At 34.1% G+C, this 16,162-nt stretch overlaps 1 protein-coding gene across 1 annotated transcript; it reads left to right on the top strand.

Annotated features, from left to right (window-relative positions):
- The first annotated feature begins 14,172 nt into the window (after positions 1-14,172).
- Positions 14,173-14,784, top strand: LOC139870057 (uncharacterized). The gene has a single exon (XM_071857910.1). It carries the CDS (start codon positions 14,173-14,175, stop codon positions 14,782-14,784), a length of 612 nt encoding a protein of 203 aa, XP_071714011.1.
- The last annotated feature ends 1,378 nt before the right edge of the window (positions 14,785-16,162 follow it).

Below are 16,162 nucleotides of genomic sequence, written 5' to 3'. Positions count from 1 at the left end.
TGACCGGGGAAATGGTCGGGTGTCCGGGAAGAGTCGAGATGGTGTTGTGGACGTGATCAAGAAAGAGGTCGGGAGTCCGGTGAGTCGAGAAGGTGTTGAACATGTCCGGGAAGGTCGCGGTATATGTTATGAGTGTGAAACGGTTAGCAATAAAAACTAATTAAGGGGGTGATTGTTGGATTAATTAGTTTATGGTAAGTATTGGTTTAATAAGTATTTTAATTGTTATTGTCACTTTAATTAATAGTTTAGCTATGTTGAAGGGTGTTTACATTGTTGACCGAATTTTGAGGGTATAGTGGAATTAGATGTGTTAGTGGGTAGTAGTCTAGTAGATGGTTACTGAATTGTTATTAGATCGTGGTCGGTAGTGTACCATTTTTAGGTTCCATTTTCTTTGTTTTGGGCTATTTAAAGCCTTATGTAATATGAATAAAGTGTGAAGTTTTATCTTTCTTTTTCTTCACCGAGCATAGTGTTCCTTTACTTTATTTTCACGAGTTATTAAAGGGCATGTGTTCCAACAATTGGTATCAGAGTGCATGAGCAAACCGATTAAGGAGGTGATTGTTGGAGCTAATCGGTTAGGGCGTCCCACGTAGGAAGTAGAAAGAAAAATATGTATGCATATAAGACACTTGGGAACCTCTCTCTATCACCAATTGGATTTAGAGAAAAGAGGGACTCATGAGCTTATATGCATGACATGTTGGTGGACATAAATCGATCCTACAAATGGTATCAAAGCGGGTGGCACGGGTGTAATCATTGTAGCAACGGTGGTTCAAATCAGGGTGACTTTGGACGTGACCAGGGGAAGAGGTCGGGTGTCCGGGAAAAGTCAAGATGTAAATAAACGGGTCCGGGGTAATAAGCCACATTATATGATACGAGTGCATGAACAAACCGATTAGGAGGGTGATTGTTGGAGCTAATCGGTTAGAGTTTGTCCCACATCGGAAGTAGAAAGAAATAAATACTTGTATATAAGCTTAGGGGAACCTCCCTCTATCACCAATTGGTTTTAGAGAAAAGAGCAACTCATGAGCTTATATGTTGTACATGTTGGTGGACCTGAAAACGATACAACAAATTTAAGTTTTAACATACGTATTATTTAACGTAACTTATTTTTTCATCGCGGTTTGTTTTCATTTTCTGTATCGGTTTAAGATTCTTTCATCTTTTGATGAGGTTTCTTTTTATTTTAAATAGTATTCGATTTTTAGTAAATAAAAAATAAATAAAAAAGACGATTAAAGATTGATCACGGATGCATATGGTTACTTGGAAGGAAATACCAAATTCAATTATATGTTATATGTAGTAATACTTTTAATACTAGTATATGAATATATAAGTGCTATGTTAGAATGATATTATAATATTTGATTGATGATTGATATTACTAGAACGCTATTACTATTTGTCAAGTAAGACATGATTAAAATGGTGGGTGAGTATTTACACACATATTCTACACATGAAATAAACACAACATTATAGTCAAAATGACAAGATGCATTACAAATTTACTCACAAATTAGTCACGTATAATTATCCATGATTGTAAATGTTGTGTGTAATTTATACGCCATACACACTTACCCATAAAATTACCCACACATTTACCCATGAAATTTTAATTTACGAATAGTCTGTGGGAAATGTATTGAACTTGTTAATTTAGACACAAATTACACAGGTAAAAATATTATGTGGGTAAATGTGTGAGAAATTCGAGGGTAATTTTCATCAACAAATTTAATATCCAATCATGGTTAATTTGTGGGTAATATGTGGTTGTATACCCATGAATCATAATTTGTGGGTAAAATTGGTAGGTATTTGACATGTTTCTTGTAGTATATTGAAGAGTTGTACTAATACAACTCATCAATATTATTAGTTAATTTTCAATTCTTAAAGTATCATGAGTAACCTGGCCCTTAATTGAATAGTTGTAGTAATTGAACTCATCATTACTTTTCAATGCTTAAGTTACGTAGTAAACAATATTCGTTAATCTTCAATGCTTAATTCACACAATAAACATTATTCATTAATCTTTAATTCTTAAAGTTACATGAGTAACATGACCTTTAATTGAATAGTTGTACTAATCTAACTTAGTGTTACTCTCTAGTAGCTACTAGTCATGCATCGAAGTATGTAACATATTTTGACTGCATCAAAATAGTATCATCATTAGTGATGACATAAATTTTTTTAAGCTTAATTTATACACATACGTTTCCTTATATAACAACAATGTACAGATATTACATACTCGTATTCGTAATTGAAATTTTAATTTATTTTTTTGGGGAAAGGCAGATCACTTTATTAACAATAGAAACTGTACAGTACAATGGGGAGATGCATAGAATTACAAACACCCCACAATTACACGAAATAGATTATGAAACAAACATACAAGGATGCTAAGCTAGTAACCTATTGTAAGTTTCCTTATATATTCTCGAAAGTTTGAGGATTATTTAACCAATTGTGCCTATCAATTGTCTTCGACATGCATCGTTTCGCGATCCATTTTTACTTGGATTTCGTTTAGCGCGACCGGAACATTTCACACTTTGTTTTTGAAAACCTTTTGATTCCGATTCTTCCATATAAGATACCCGCACGTCCACTCCACTCCTTGCCATATTTTCGCACCCAACACCGATTTTGACCTTGATGAGTTACCACAAAAAGCATCGCCAATACTTGGATTACCAATACCTCCCAACCCCCACCATTCACGAACTTTGCGCTAAATGTCAAAAGCTTGCTTGCAAAGGAATAACGAATGGTTTACCGTCTCGATATCATCATCACATATTGGGCAATACACCGAGTTTAAATCGATACCCATTTATGTAGCTCCGCTAAAACGAGTAGTCTTTTATTTTTCGCCCTCCACACAAAAATCTCGACTTTTTTTGAAACTAAATTATTTCTCAATGTTTCTATGACATTCGGCCCTGCATTTAAAATACATTTGTTGATTTTGCACGAAATAATATTAGTAATAAATCTTCCTTTGCTGCATAATGACCATTCCCAACAGTCTGGTTTATTTGTGTTAATTGAAACCGAAGACAGCATCCTGCACAAGTCATCGTATTCGCCTAAATTTCTCCCCGAAGGTGCTCTCGACCACTGCAATTACATACAATTATGCCATAAAATGGAATATGTAATACTTTTATTACATACATTAAACACAAAAATGGAATACGTAATACTTTTATTAGTAACTTTGTATCTATTTGAACTTTTAATACATTATGTCATTCTAAATTTCTAATGGAGCAACGAATGGAACACTCAAAAACCTTTCATTTTATTTGATTTTTATGTTTCACTCATGCTTGATTCGGCCGTGGAACTCATATTTGCAATTCTTTGCAGGGGTTCAAAAGAAGTAAGCAAGGAGCGGGAACAACAAGTCTCTTCATGGGAAATGGTGCAAAGATGCACGTAGAAGTTGAAGGAGACTTTGTTTTAAAGCTACAAACTGGGTTGGAGGTTATTTTGAAAAATGTTTTGTATGCTCCTGATTTAACTCGAAACATTATTTCTATTTCCCGTTTAAGACAATGTGGTTTTGATTTCAATTTTATTGATGATGATATCCATGTTTCTTTAAATAATGTATTCTATTTTAAGGCTTCGCCTTCGAATGGTATTTATGAATTGGTTCATGATGACACATCATGCAATAGCTCAATGTTCCATGCAAACACCAAGAAACTCAAAAAGGATTTGAGTGATTCTTACTTATGGCATTGTCGCCATGGTCACATAAACAAGAACCGAATGCATATACTTCAAAAGAATGGCCTTTTGAAATCAAGTGAGCTAGAATCGTTTGATGTATGTGAATCTTGTTTACAAGGCAAAATGACTAAAGCACCTTTCAAAGGGACATATGAAAGGGCTAAAGACTTATTGGGATTAATACATTCGGATGTATGTGGACCCTTTAAGCCCATGACTAGGAATGGTGAAAGATACTTCGTTACTTTCATTGATGACTTTAGTCGTTTCGGATATGTCTACTTGTTAAGACATAAGGATGAAACTTTTGAGGCATTCAAAGAGTATCAAAACGAAGTACAAAATCAACTCAACAAGACAATCAAGGTACTTCGTACCGATAGAGGAGGTGAATACCTAAGCGATGCTTTCCAAGATCATCTTAAAGGTTGTGGGATTATCTCGCAACTTACTCCTCCCAGAACACCCCAACTTAATGGAGTTTCTGAAAGGAGAAACTGAACCCTAATGGATATGGTTCGATCTATGATGGCAAGAAGCTCGTTACCTTTATCATTTTGGGGTTATTGTCTATGCTCCGCGGCTCGTATTTTAAATATGGTCCCGACCAAGAAAGTGGAATGAACTCCTCATGAGATGTGGTTTGGAAAACCTCCTTCTCTATCATACTTGAAAGTATGGGGATGTGAAGCTTATCCTAAGCGCTTTGTCGTAAATAAGCTAAATGCTCGATCCACGAAGTGTATCTTCATAGGATATCCTAAGGATGATATGGGATACTATTTCTATGATCCAACCGAGCAAAATGTATTTGTTGCTCGAAAGGCAGAATTCCTTGAAAATAAGTTCCTAATGGAAGGTAATAGTGAAATGAAGGTAGATCTTGAAGAGGTTCAAGGTCAAGTAGATGATACACAATTGGTTGACACTAGCACTCAACATGAAAATGTTGAGAATGATCAAATGGATGATCAAAGTGTACAAGACATTCACAGATCTGGTAGGATTAGTAATCCTCCTGAGAGATATGGGTTTCTCATGGATGGTTGCTATGTGGTTGATTTGGATGAACCAACAAACTACCAATATGCTTTATCAAGGATTGATAAAGACAAATGGCAGGAAGCCATGAACACTGAGATGCAATCCATGTATGACTACCAAGTTTGGGAACTTGTTGCGCAACCTCCTAGCTCTAGGCTAGTTGATTGTAAATGGCTTTTTAAGAAGAAAACCGACATACATGGAAACTTGGATACATATAAAGCTAGACTTGTAGCAAAAAGGTTTCACTCAAACTCAAGGGGTTGACTATGATGAAACTTTTCGCCTGTGGCAATGCTAAAGTCTATTAGGATATTACTTGCCATTGCTGCTCATTATGATTATGAAATATGGCAAATGGATGTCAAGACCGCTTTCCTAAATGGATATCTTGAGAAAGATGTCTATATGGTACAACCTGAAGGTTTTGTTGATCCGAAATATCCTAAAAAGGTATGCAAGTTAAAGAAGTCAATCTACGGATTGAAACAAGCATATAGAATGTGGAATCATCGTTTTAATGAGGAGGCCAAGAAATTTGGCTTCATTAAAAATGGTGATGAAGCTTGTGTATACAAGAAAGCTAGTGGGAGCACTATTATGTTCCTTGTACTATATGTGGATGATATATTGTTATTTGGGAACGATATTACGGCAATGCAAGGTGTTAAAACTTGGCTAAGTAAATGCTTCTCCATTAAGGATCTTGGAGAAGCACAATACATTTTGGGGATTGGGATCTACAGTGATAGATCCAAGAAATTGATAGGTTTGAATCAAAGTGCATACATTGAAAAGGTCTTGAAAAGGTTCAAGATCTTTTCAATGTATGCACTTTGATTCAAACCTATCAATTCAAGATGGAGAACTCTAAGAAAGGTTTGGTACCTATTCAAGGAGGAACGATCCTCAGTTCATCTCAGTTCCCCACCACGAAAGATGAACAGGAGAGAATGAAGAATGTCCCATATGCGTCTGCTATTGGGCCAATCATGTATGCAATGATATGCACTAGACCGGATGTGTCATGCGCTCTTAGCTTGACAAGTAGATACCAGAATAACCCAGGAAACAGTCATTGGATTGCGGTTAAAAGTATATTGAAATACCTTAGGAGGACTAAGGACATGTTTCTAATATATGGGTCTGGTGAGGAGGAACTCACAGTAAAAGGTTACGTGGATGCGAGCTTCCAAACTGATCGTGATGATTCTCGATCACAATCCGGTTATGTCTTCACGTTAAATGGAGGTGCGGTCTCTTGGAAGAGTTCAAAACATGATGTTGTTGCATTATCCACTACAGAGTCGGAGTACATTGCCGCCTCATTGGCAGCTCAGGAAGCTGCATGGATGAAGAAATTCATCGACGACTTAGGAGTAGTTCCTTCCATTCAGGACCCTCTTGAGATCTTTTGTGACAATGAGGGTGCGATTGCGCAAATCATAGAACCTCGTGCTCACCAAAAGACCCGTCACATTGAGCGGAGATTCAACTACATAAGGGATGAAGTTGAAAAGGGAAAGATATGTATTCGCAAAGTTCATACAGATCTAAATATAGCGGATCTACTCACGAAGCTCTTACATGGAGCAAAACATGAAGGGCATGTTAGTGCATTAGGGCTTCGATATTCTAGTGATTGGTTGTGATCTGTTTTATGTATTGTAACGGAACGAAGTGGTTCAAACTCATTAATATAATTATGGTGTTAATTTATTAATCTTGAGTCATGTTCCTATTTTGCATATTTTATCCATGAATAAGTAATTATTCTAAATTCCGTAGTCGATCACATTTGTGGGAACAAGTGTGAGGTTTAGACTATTATGAACTTGGATTGGTATACATTCACGGGCTGAATGTGGGGCAAGGTTGCAACCAAGGTTCATAGATATTTGTGGGATACAAATATTGGAAGACCCGCTCTCAAGATTTACTAAATGGAGCCTTTGTGGTAGATCACATGTAATCTTGAGTAAAGGCGAATATCATTGTATCCTCTGACCTGAGATACATATTGGGTTCGGATATTTACCAAGTATTGTGCCTTGATTCTTTCCTTCGCTATTCTGAAATATGGTAGTTCATAAGGAAGAGCTCAGGTATAATGCAAAGTGTATATTTAGGACGTATGTAGTCAAGATGGAATTTGTCCCTCTTATTCGTTGAGAGTCAGATGTCTAAGGCCTGATAAAATTAAATCTAGAAGAGAGTGATCACTCTGTGTCTCTTGGATTTAACATGACATCTAGGACAAAAGGATGTGATGATAGATTCACCTATTCATATTCGAGAGGGGAACTCGAAAGGGATGATGTTATTGAATGGCACTAAGTCATAACACATTGGGGGTGATGGATTGTCGTTAGGTGGTATCCATCACTTGCATTAATTTCTTATGTTTCTCGTGCAAGTGGGAGATTGAAGGTATTTCGTATGCCCGAGAGACATATTAAAATTAATGTGGCTAATGTGTTATGATCCAAGTCGGGTCATACCCAATAACAAGCTTACCGACACCTTATACGTATTTAATCTTAACGATTGGATCATTAATTAAATACGCGACACTTGAATTTTAGAAAATGATTTCTAAAATAAAATTACTTGATATATATGTAAATTATGGAATAATTTATATATAAAGGATTTAATTATTTATAGGTTAAATAATTATTTATTTTATGTTATATTTTATAAATTGGTTTTATAAAATAATATATATACATAAAATAAAAGTGCAAGTATTGTATATATTTAATTTTATAAAAGTTTATTTTATAAAATTTGAATTTATATAAAATAAATGGGCATGGGAGGTAGTGGATTGCATGGCTTTTGATTGGTTGCTTTTAAGAGCTCCTTTCTCTTCTATAAATGCTTCTAACCTAACCAATTTAATGGTACTTGCACATTCACTCATACAATCAAGTAATACTTGCAAAATTTCTCTCCCTTTTACCTCCATTTTGGCCGAAAGTTTTAGGGAAGAAGAGAGGGTTCTTGAGTTGATTTTGAAGCTCATTTCAAGTGTCAAACAAATTCTAACCAAAAGTAAGGGTGTTGGGGATATAGCTTGGGGTATTTCTCCTTGAGGTTTCACCATTTGAAGCTCCATTCATCATCATCTTCTTCATCTTATTTAGACTAACCCTCAACTTGCTTGAGGAGGTAAAAACTCTAAACCCACTTTTAGTTTGTAAGTATATTTCATAGCTTGATCCTTTTCTCGGAATTTAACCTTTATGGTTAAAGTTTAACAAGTTGTAAATCGGTTTTATGCTTTCGCTTTAATATGAATCTTAAAATGGTTTAAGTGTTTATGAACTTGTTAAATCCCAACAAATCATTCATGGTAACAGTATGTTAGTGGAGGTGTATCATCAAGACATCAACTACTTCATAATCATGGGGAATGAAACAGAATACGTTATGAAACCCGGGTTTTGACTCAGTTTGAACTGGCATTTAACACCTTTCTTGCTGACTTACAAACGTGTCATTAAATTTAAACTGCAGACGATAAAGATCAAATATTTTCTTTATGATTGGGTTAGAGATTAGAAAAGGTACGACTAGTAGCAGTGTCTATGAACATGTATGTTGACTTTTGTGGTCAAATGAACAAAATATTGAGCAACTGATCATGGATTACCGATGGATGGATTTGATTGATAAACATGCAGGAATTTAGGTGATAACTCAAATATGGTGGTGATAAAGAATAAAGGGCATGCTTACATTGTCGAAAATCCGAAATAATTTTACAATCACTTAAAGTCCTTCTTACACTTTCAGGTCCCTCATCTTCCTTCATTACCGCACCAAAAGCCACTTATGCCTCTTCAACTACCATAACTACCACAACCTACCAACCTACCAACCAACACAATCCTCAACTTTTACAACAAAATGACTTTGTAACCGTTATTACATGCAGAGGCGATCCTACGTGAAGAGCAATGGGGTCCTATGACCCCACATGTGGGAAAAATTTTTTTTTTAATAATCTAGTGTTCAAAATGTATAGGACACCACTAAATTTAAGTATAGGACCCCATATATATTCAGAATTTATAGATTTTTAAAGGTAAATGACCACTAAAATACCCTTAAAATATAATTCCTAATGGAAATTTTTTTTGGGACCCCACTGAGTTTTAATCCTAGAATCGCCACTGATTACATGATTCTTACATTCAAAATTTTGATAACGTGAATGGTTAGATGAGAAACTATTAGCACCCTGGAATATAATCGAGATTATAGAAAGTTCAGTCAAATTAGCATTATAAAATGCCGAAATGAGTGATATTTTCCGAACCGCAAATACCTTTTTCTCCATTTTTTAAATATGTAAAACTAAAAACAGTGTTTACATGATGATTCCAAAAACAAAATTATTAAAATCAAAATCATTGAATAAAATAACTTCTTGTCTAACTTAGACATTTCACAAATGTATCCACTAGAACAAATGTTGGCCCATTATTAGCTAGTTTTACTAGTCATCTTTAACTAAATTACCCATTCATATCGCCGTTCAAAAACAAAGTAGTTGACCCATTCATAAGTAAAGCGGCTGAAAGTGACACCCTAGATCAATATTTCATAAGAAAGCTTCGTACCTACTTGTAACACACGTAAAAAAGTCACAAGGGAAGTCATAGTGTAACACCCCATTTTATAAAAGTATATATTAGTATTTTATTATATAAGGTTGTTAGTTAATAGTTTAACAATTGTTAAGAAAAAAGGACCTAGGGTGCAAGATACTAAAGTAGACAGGGTAGAAAGTGTAAAATATGTAAAATCACTTTTATTAAACCTTGACAGCAGCAATCTTATTTCTAAATGCTGAAGAAAAAAAAGAGCGTGAGTGAGAGTAGGGAGGCGATTTTTGGAGATCAAACACAAACCCCTAAATCCGAATTTGTAGATTTTTGGAAGTAATCAACCTTACTAACACTAGCTACAGTCATTGGAGCCTTGGACTTTCTCTTGTTCATCATCATCATCATCAATTTTGAGGATTTTAGGGGTTTTGTAACCCAATGCCCAAGGTATGCGATTTTTGTGTTTTAAATTCGAATTTGTAAGTCTTTATGGTTTTCATTTAATATCCATTTATTTATTTAATCTTCATCTTCATACTAATCACCCACCAGAAGATGTTTTCCAGATATCATCATTTCATTACCTGCAAACCTAATATCACTCACCAAATCAACCATATAAAACAAAACCTTGAAATTAAAAATTAGAATCAAAACCAAATTTCCTCAATGAAATTGAGCATTCTTTATTTTGTCCACAATAGCATTGAATGAATTCCCAACAATATAGAAAATCTAGAACTTAATTCTGAAATAATATCAAACCTTAGTCCGACCAAACAAAAACGATATACGACCGTAACACGACATGAGAAACACTTTCTCTAGTTTGAATCCTCCCGATGCATCGCAAGCATGAGGTCCGCTGCGAACGTAAATCTAATGATTGCGAGGGCAATTATTCCCTGTTATTAAGCCCAAAAATAATAAAGATGTCAACTTTATTCACAAATTAGGCACTTATTAGCTTTATATTATAGATTCAGTGATTACAAAGGCGATGTAAGAAGAATCGAAGAAAACGGGCTTAAAACGAAAAATCTAGAGCAAAAACGGTGAAAGTAAAGTTACGACCCCGGAAATGAGGTTACGATCCAAGAAATTAGCAAAAACGACCAAGGAAGACAAGCCACACGGCTTGCCCACACGGGATGTCCTCATGCCACACGGTTTGCCCATAAGTCCAGCACACGGCTGTCTCACCCGGGTAATTTTGCCACACGGCCCGTGTTTGTGGCTAAATTTGTTAAACTTTTGTCGTTTAATTCTGATGCATCATATTAGAATGATTCTTCAATTTTTCAATGCAAATGCTTGTCTAAAAAATGACTAATCCAATCGTTTTCATCACTCAAGTTTCAAATTTTCTGTGTGAGTACCTACTCTGCTTCATTGAACCCTCAGATATGTAAACTTCTTATTATCGTTTTTGGTGCAGTTACCTTTAAGCTATAATCGAGATCGGATGTTTTTAGCCGTTGATATTCCACTTGATTTCTTTTAAAGGTAAGTGTTCTTGACATCAACTTTATTCAAATTTTAAGCATTTTGATAGACTTCGGAAGTGAAATACCTGGTATGGAAATAATTACACTAAATGATGTGGGTGGGAATTTTGATAGCTGTAGTTGTATGAAGATGAGTTGTGAAGATCAATCGAGTCGGAAGACTAGAATGTGTTATAGAAGTTATTTTTTTATTAATTTTTTTTTTTCCAGAATGGCCAGGTTAGCATTGGTTTGAGAAATATTATAAGTTGGTAACTTAATAATAATATCATCATCTCATACAATTGGTTTACTCTCTGTTTGACGTCAGGTCGATGATGGTGGTAGTGATGGCAATCTTGAGCAATTGAGGTTTGTTCTTGAATCATTTTTTTTTAGCTATTGTGTTCCATACTCATGTTCTAAAATGATTTCATGGTTAGACCCCATGAAACTGAAAGAACTGATCTCAAAAATTTTAGTACGGACTTGGATCATCATAAAGCTTAAACTATATATCATAATTAAATAATAAAAAATGAGATTGTAAACATCTGACCTGTAGTCTTGGACCTTGGAGGCAAATGTCATGTTTTAGTTGATTCCAATTTTAACTAAATCATAGGAAGCTGACTTCTTTATATCCAAACTCGCATACAATTTAGTCGCAAATGCCCATCTACTTATAATAGTAATGTGGCACAGTTATTTATTAGTTGGTCGACCAACCTGCCAGAGCCACCCATTTTTCCAGGTTCACCATTCTATTTGTCTTGTGATGAAATATATCCTGTGTTCTACACGGTGTAAAGTATCAGATAAGTGATGCTTCAACAATAATATACATAATAGCAACGAAAGATTATGCTCCAGTCTTGGTACATCTCTTTTTAAGCAAGTTAAATCATCTTATAGTGGATGTTAATCTCTTTGCTGATATCATTTTCTCAGCTATGCCCTTAATAAAAACAACAATTGTGCAAGCTATTTGGAAGGAACCTGATAACTCACGACATATGTCTCGTGTTGTGGGTTACGGGTTCCGATCCCTTTGCTAGGTTGAAAAAACTGTTGGATGATGATAAGGTTTCTAGACAGATAATTCATGGAGGTCAAACAGATAAAGCTGGTGAGTTATTTTTTTCATATTAAACAACTTGTGGTAGTTGTGATTGTGACTTGAGTTTTGTTTCATACAAAAGAATAAAGTTTTAGTAGTTCAAATAATTCTTTTAACCTTTCTCCACACTTAAGCATTTAGTTCCTATTTAATTACTTTGTTCACTTTTTTGCTTTTTAAGTTGGAGTCCAGCAAGAAATGGAACTGATGTACTTCTAACATGTTTGAATAGATTAAATGATTGTTTCAACAATAACTGTAAGGTTTTGAAAATATTCTAGAATAGGGCATATGAGTGGACTATGGTAAGTTGATAAGTTAGAATCGGAATATGGGTTGTTGCATTTAAGTTTTGTATTATTTAAAAGTAATTATGAAGTCTATTAAGTAAACACGTTACAAATTGGTGGACTAAGGTTTGTTTTATTTTATTATTATTTTTTTTCATTTTGTGATAGTTATTGTATCGAGTGTACTTAAAGTAAACACTACTAATATAATGTTTAAATGTAGCAAAGTAAATATTAAGTTAAGATCTTTCTAATGTCTTTGGCGAATTTTAACAGTACTCATGTGAACTCAGTTTTTTTATATATTTAATAATACTTGAGTATGATCTGTTCTATAGGCTCATAGCTCTGTATTCTTGATTCTTAATAGTGATTTATATATTTACCATGAATCTTGTGAACTCGGTTATTTATGGATTACTCATAAGTGTTTAGCAGACTCTGCTTATTAAGTTTTATTGTATGTAGGAATTCAATCGACTTTGTTCAAGCCTTAAAGAAAAAATTTAGCATTTGCCACTGCTTGAAGATTTCATGGACTATCATTATCATGATTACATATAGAAGACAGAAGACTGCATTGATAGGTTCCAAGAGCAGATTTATGATAAATGCGTAGCATTTTTGTACAACACCATATATGCTCTTTAACTTCTATTTTTAGAAGTGTGTCTCAGGATTCACGTATGTGAGCTGATTAGCAATTGATCAATTGATGGGTTATGATTAAAAAATTATAATGTATAAGATTTATTGATTCAATGTTATGATTAGAATATGCATAACATGCCTTTGTTCACTGGATTCAAATGGATACATGTGAAGATATTGCAACTCGAGGTTGATGTTGTTATCGACATTTTCATTGTATATTTCAAATTAATATTTGTTCACGGTTTGAACCCTATTCATTTCTTACAAGTGGAATTCAATTGCTAATTGTCACAAAAAGGTGATGAAAAAAATTGCTAGATAGCAATGGATGTTCTTACGTTTAAGTTGCATTCTGAAATCAATTTTGTTTTTGAATTAATAAAATATTTGTTTCGAATAATCATATTGATCTCGTGAAATGTCTTATTTATTTGTATCTACTTATAAGCTATATGAATACGTTGGTAAGTAGTGCATAATATATACAGTATTATATATCCGATATCATAATGTTTGACATGATTAGTATTTTATGTCTTAATCCCGCAAGATTGCGGGTATTAAACTAGTATTTATATTATTCAATTCACAATTCATTGTACAAACTCTATTAATCAAGTACTCCGTATACAAACTCTATTCATCAAATAGTTATCACATATGTTACTGAGTCCGTATACAAACTCTATTCATCAAATAATTATCATACATGTTAGTGAAACTTGTCTCAAAAATCTTTGACTATTGAAGCATAAGGGATACGTATAAATAAAAATTTCAAATCAAACACAATGTTATAACATCATTGTAAATTTGTAAGACTGAAACTAACGCGACGTCAGATGGGGGTGCGTCAGACGAGTTGGCACCAGGTGACGCCCCTGACGCCATTATCGGGGCTTCAGTTTTTGACGCTAAGGGGCGTCAGTGTGTTTTTTGACTGAAAAAAGGGCTTCAATTGGTGGCGTGGCAGCATATGATTGGGTGGGGTAATATATCCGATACCCAACGGATATATACCAGTTTTTTTATATTTTTTTTTTAAATTCAATTTTTACTCCATTTTACTCCTATTTAAACCCCAACAATCTATCATTTTTCACACAATTCATTCTTACTTACTCTATTTCTTTCTACTTTTTTTTTTTTTACAAAAGTTTATTAGTTTATGAATGGGTTCGAGGTTACGGGGGTCTAATTTCGACTCCGAAGATTTGCGGATTGTTCAATTAATTCAAGAAATAGAAGATGATGATTCCGAAGTCGAATCGGCACCATCTATTCCGAGAGTTAGAGGTTACATTCCTAGGGAACGGGAGGTTGCTGCACATTGTGAGACGCCAAAATATCCACAAAGAAAATTTAAACGCCGTTTTCGCATGCGAATACAATTGTTTCTCCAGATAGTGCAAGGTATAACTACTTTCCAAAGTGATAATATGCCAGAATATTTTACTTACTTTTCTCAACGAGTTGATGCTATCGGTAGGCCTACATTTACTACTTTACAAAAATGTACGTCGGCTATACGTCAATTGGCGTATGGCACCGCTCCCGATATGTGGGATGAATATTTGCAAATGAGTGAGCAAACATCAATACTATGTCTAGATTACTTTTGTATGTGTATTATTACATTGTACAAAAAGGAATACATGCGATCTCCGAATGCACACGATGTTGCTAGATTATATAGTGCTCACGAGGAGAGACATGGGTTTAGGGGTATGCTCGGGAGTATAGATTGTATGCACTGGAGTGGAGGAATTGTCTTGTTGCTTTAAAATGACAATACACTAGGGGTGATCACAAGAAACCGACCCTTATGCTTGAAGCTGTTGCTTCTTATGACTTGTGGATTTGGCATTTTTTTTGGGATGGCGGGTTCCAACAATTGTAGTGACCCGAACTTTTCCATGTTTATATATATTAATTGAGATTGATATTTACATGATTAAATGTTTCCAACATGTTAAGCAATTAAACTTGTTAAGACTTAATTAATTGAAATATGTTTCATATAGACAATTGACCACCCAAGTTGACCAGTGATTCACGAACGTTAAAACTTGTAAAAACTATATGATGACATATATATGGATATATATATAGTTAACATGATACTATGATAAGTAAACATATCATTAAGTATATTAACAATGAACTACATATGTAAAAACAAGACTACTAACTTAATGATTTTTAAACGAGACATATATGTAACGATTATCGTTGTAAAGACATTTAATGTATATATATCATATTAAGAGATATTCGTACATCATAATATCATGATAATATAATAATTTAAAATCTCTTTTGTTATTATAAACATTGGGTTAACAACATTTACAAGATCGTTAACCTAAAGGTTTCAAAACAACACTTACATGTAACGACTAACGATGACTTAACGACTCAGTTAAAATGTATATACATGTAGTATTTTAATATGTATTTATACACTTTTGAAAGACTTCAATACACTTATCAAAATACTTCTACTTAACAAAAATGCTTACAATTACATTCTCGTTCAGTTTCATCAACAATTCTACTCGTATGCACCCGTATTCGTACTCGTACAATACACAGCTTTTAGATGTATGTACTATTGGTATATACACTCCAATGATCAGCTCTTAGCAGCCCATGTGAGTCACCTAACACATGTGGGAACCATCATTTGGCAACTAGCATGAAATATCTCATAAGATTACAAAAATATGAGTAATCATTCATGACTTATTTACATGAAAACAAAATTACATATCCTTTATATCTAATCCATACACCAACGACCAAAAACACCTACAAACACTTTCATTCTTCAATTTTCTTCATCTAATTGAACTTTCTCAAGTTCTATCTTCAAGTTCTAAGTGTTCTTCATAAATTCCAAAAGTTCTAGTTTCATAAAATCAAGAATACTTTCAAGTTTGCTAGCTCACTTCCAATCTTGTAAGGTGATCATCCAACCTCAAGAAATCTTTGTTTCTTACAGTAGGTTATCATTCTAATACAAGGTAATAATCATATTCAAACTTTGGTTCAATTTCTATAACTATAACAATCTTATTTCAAGTGATGATCTTACTTGAACTTGTTTTCGTGTCATGATTCTGCTTCAAGAACTTCGAGCCATCCAAGAATCCATTGAAG

Source organism: Rutidosis leptorrhynchoides, chromosome 10, assembly GCF_046630445.1.
Source record: "Rutidosis leptorrhynchoides isolate AG116_Rl617_1_P2 chromosome 10, CSIRO_AGI_Rlap_v1, whole genome shotgun sequence".
In the NCBI taxonomy this organism is placed as follows: Eukaryota; Viridiplantae; Streptophyta; class Magnoliopsida; order Asterales; family Asteraceae; genus Rutidosis; species Rutidosis leptorrhynchoides.
Note: the sequence above shows the minus strand (reverse complement) of the source record. Positions and strands in the feature narration are given on the sequence as shown.

What these genes read in the sequence shown, in the direction of transcription:
- LOC139870057 (XM_071857910.1), top strand. Translation starts at nt 14,173, where the DNA reads ATGGGTTCGAGGTTACGGGGGTCTAATTTCGACTCCGAAGATTTGCGG.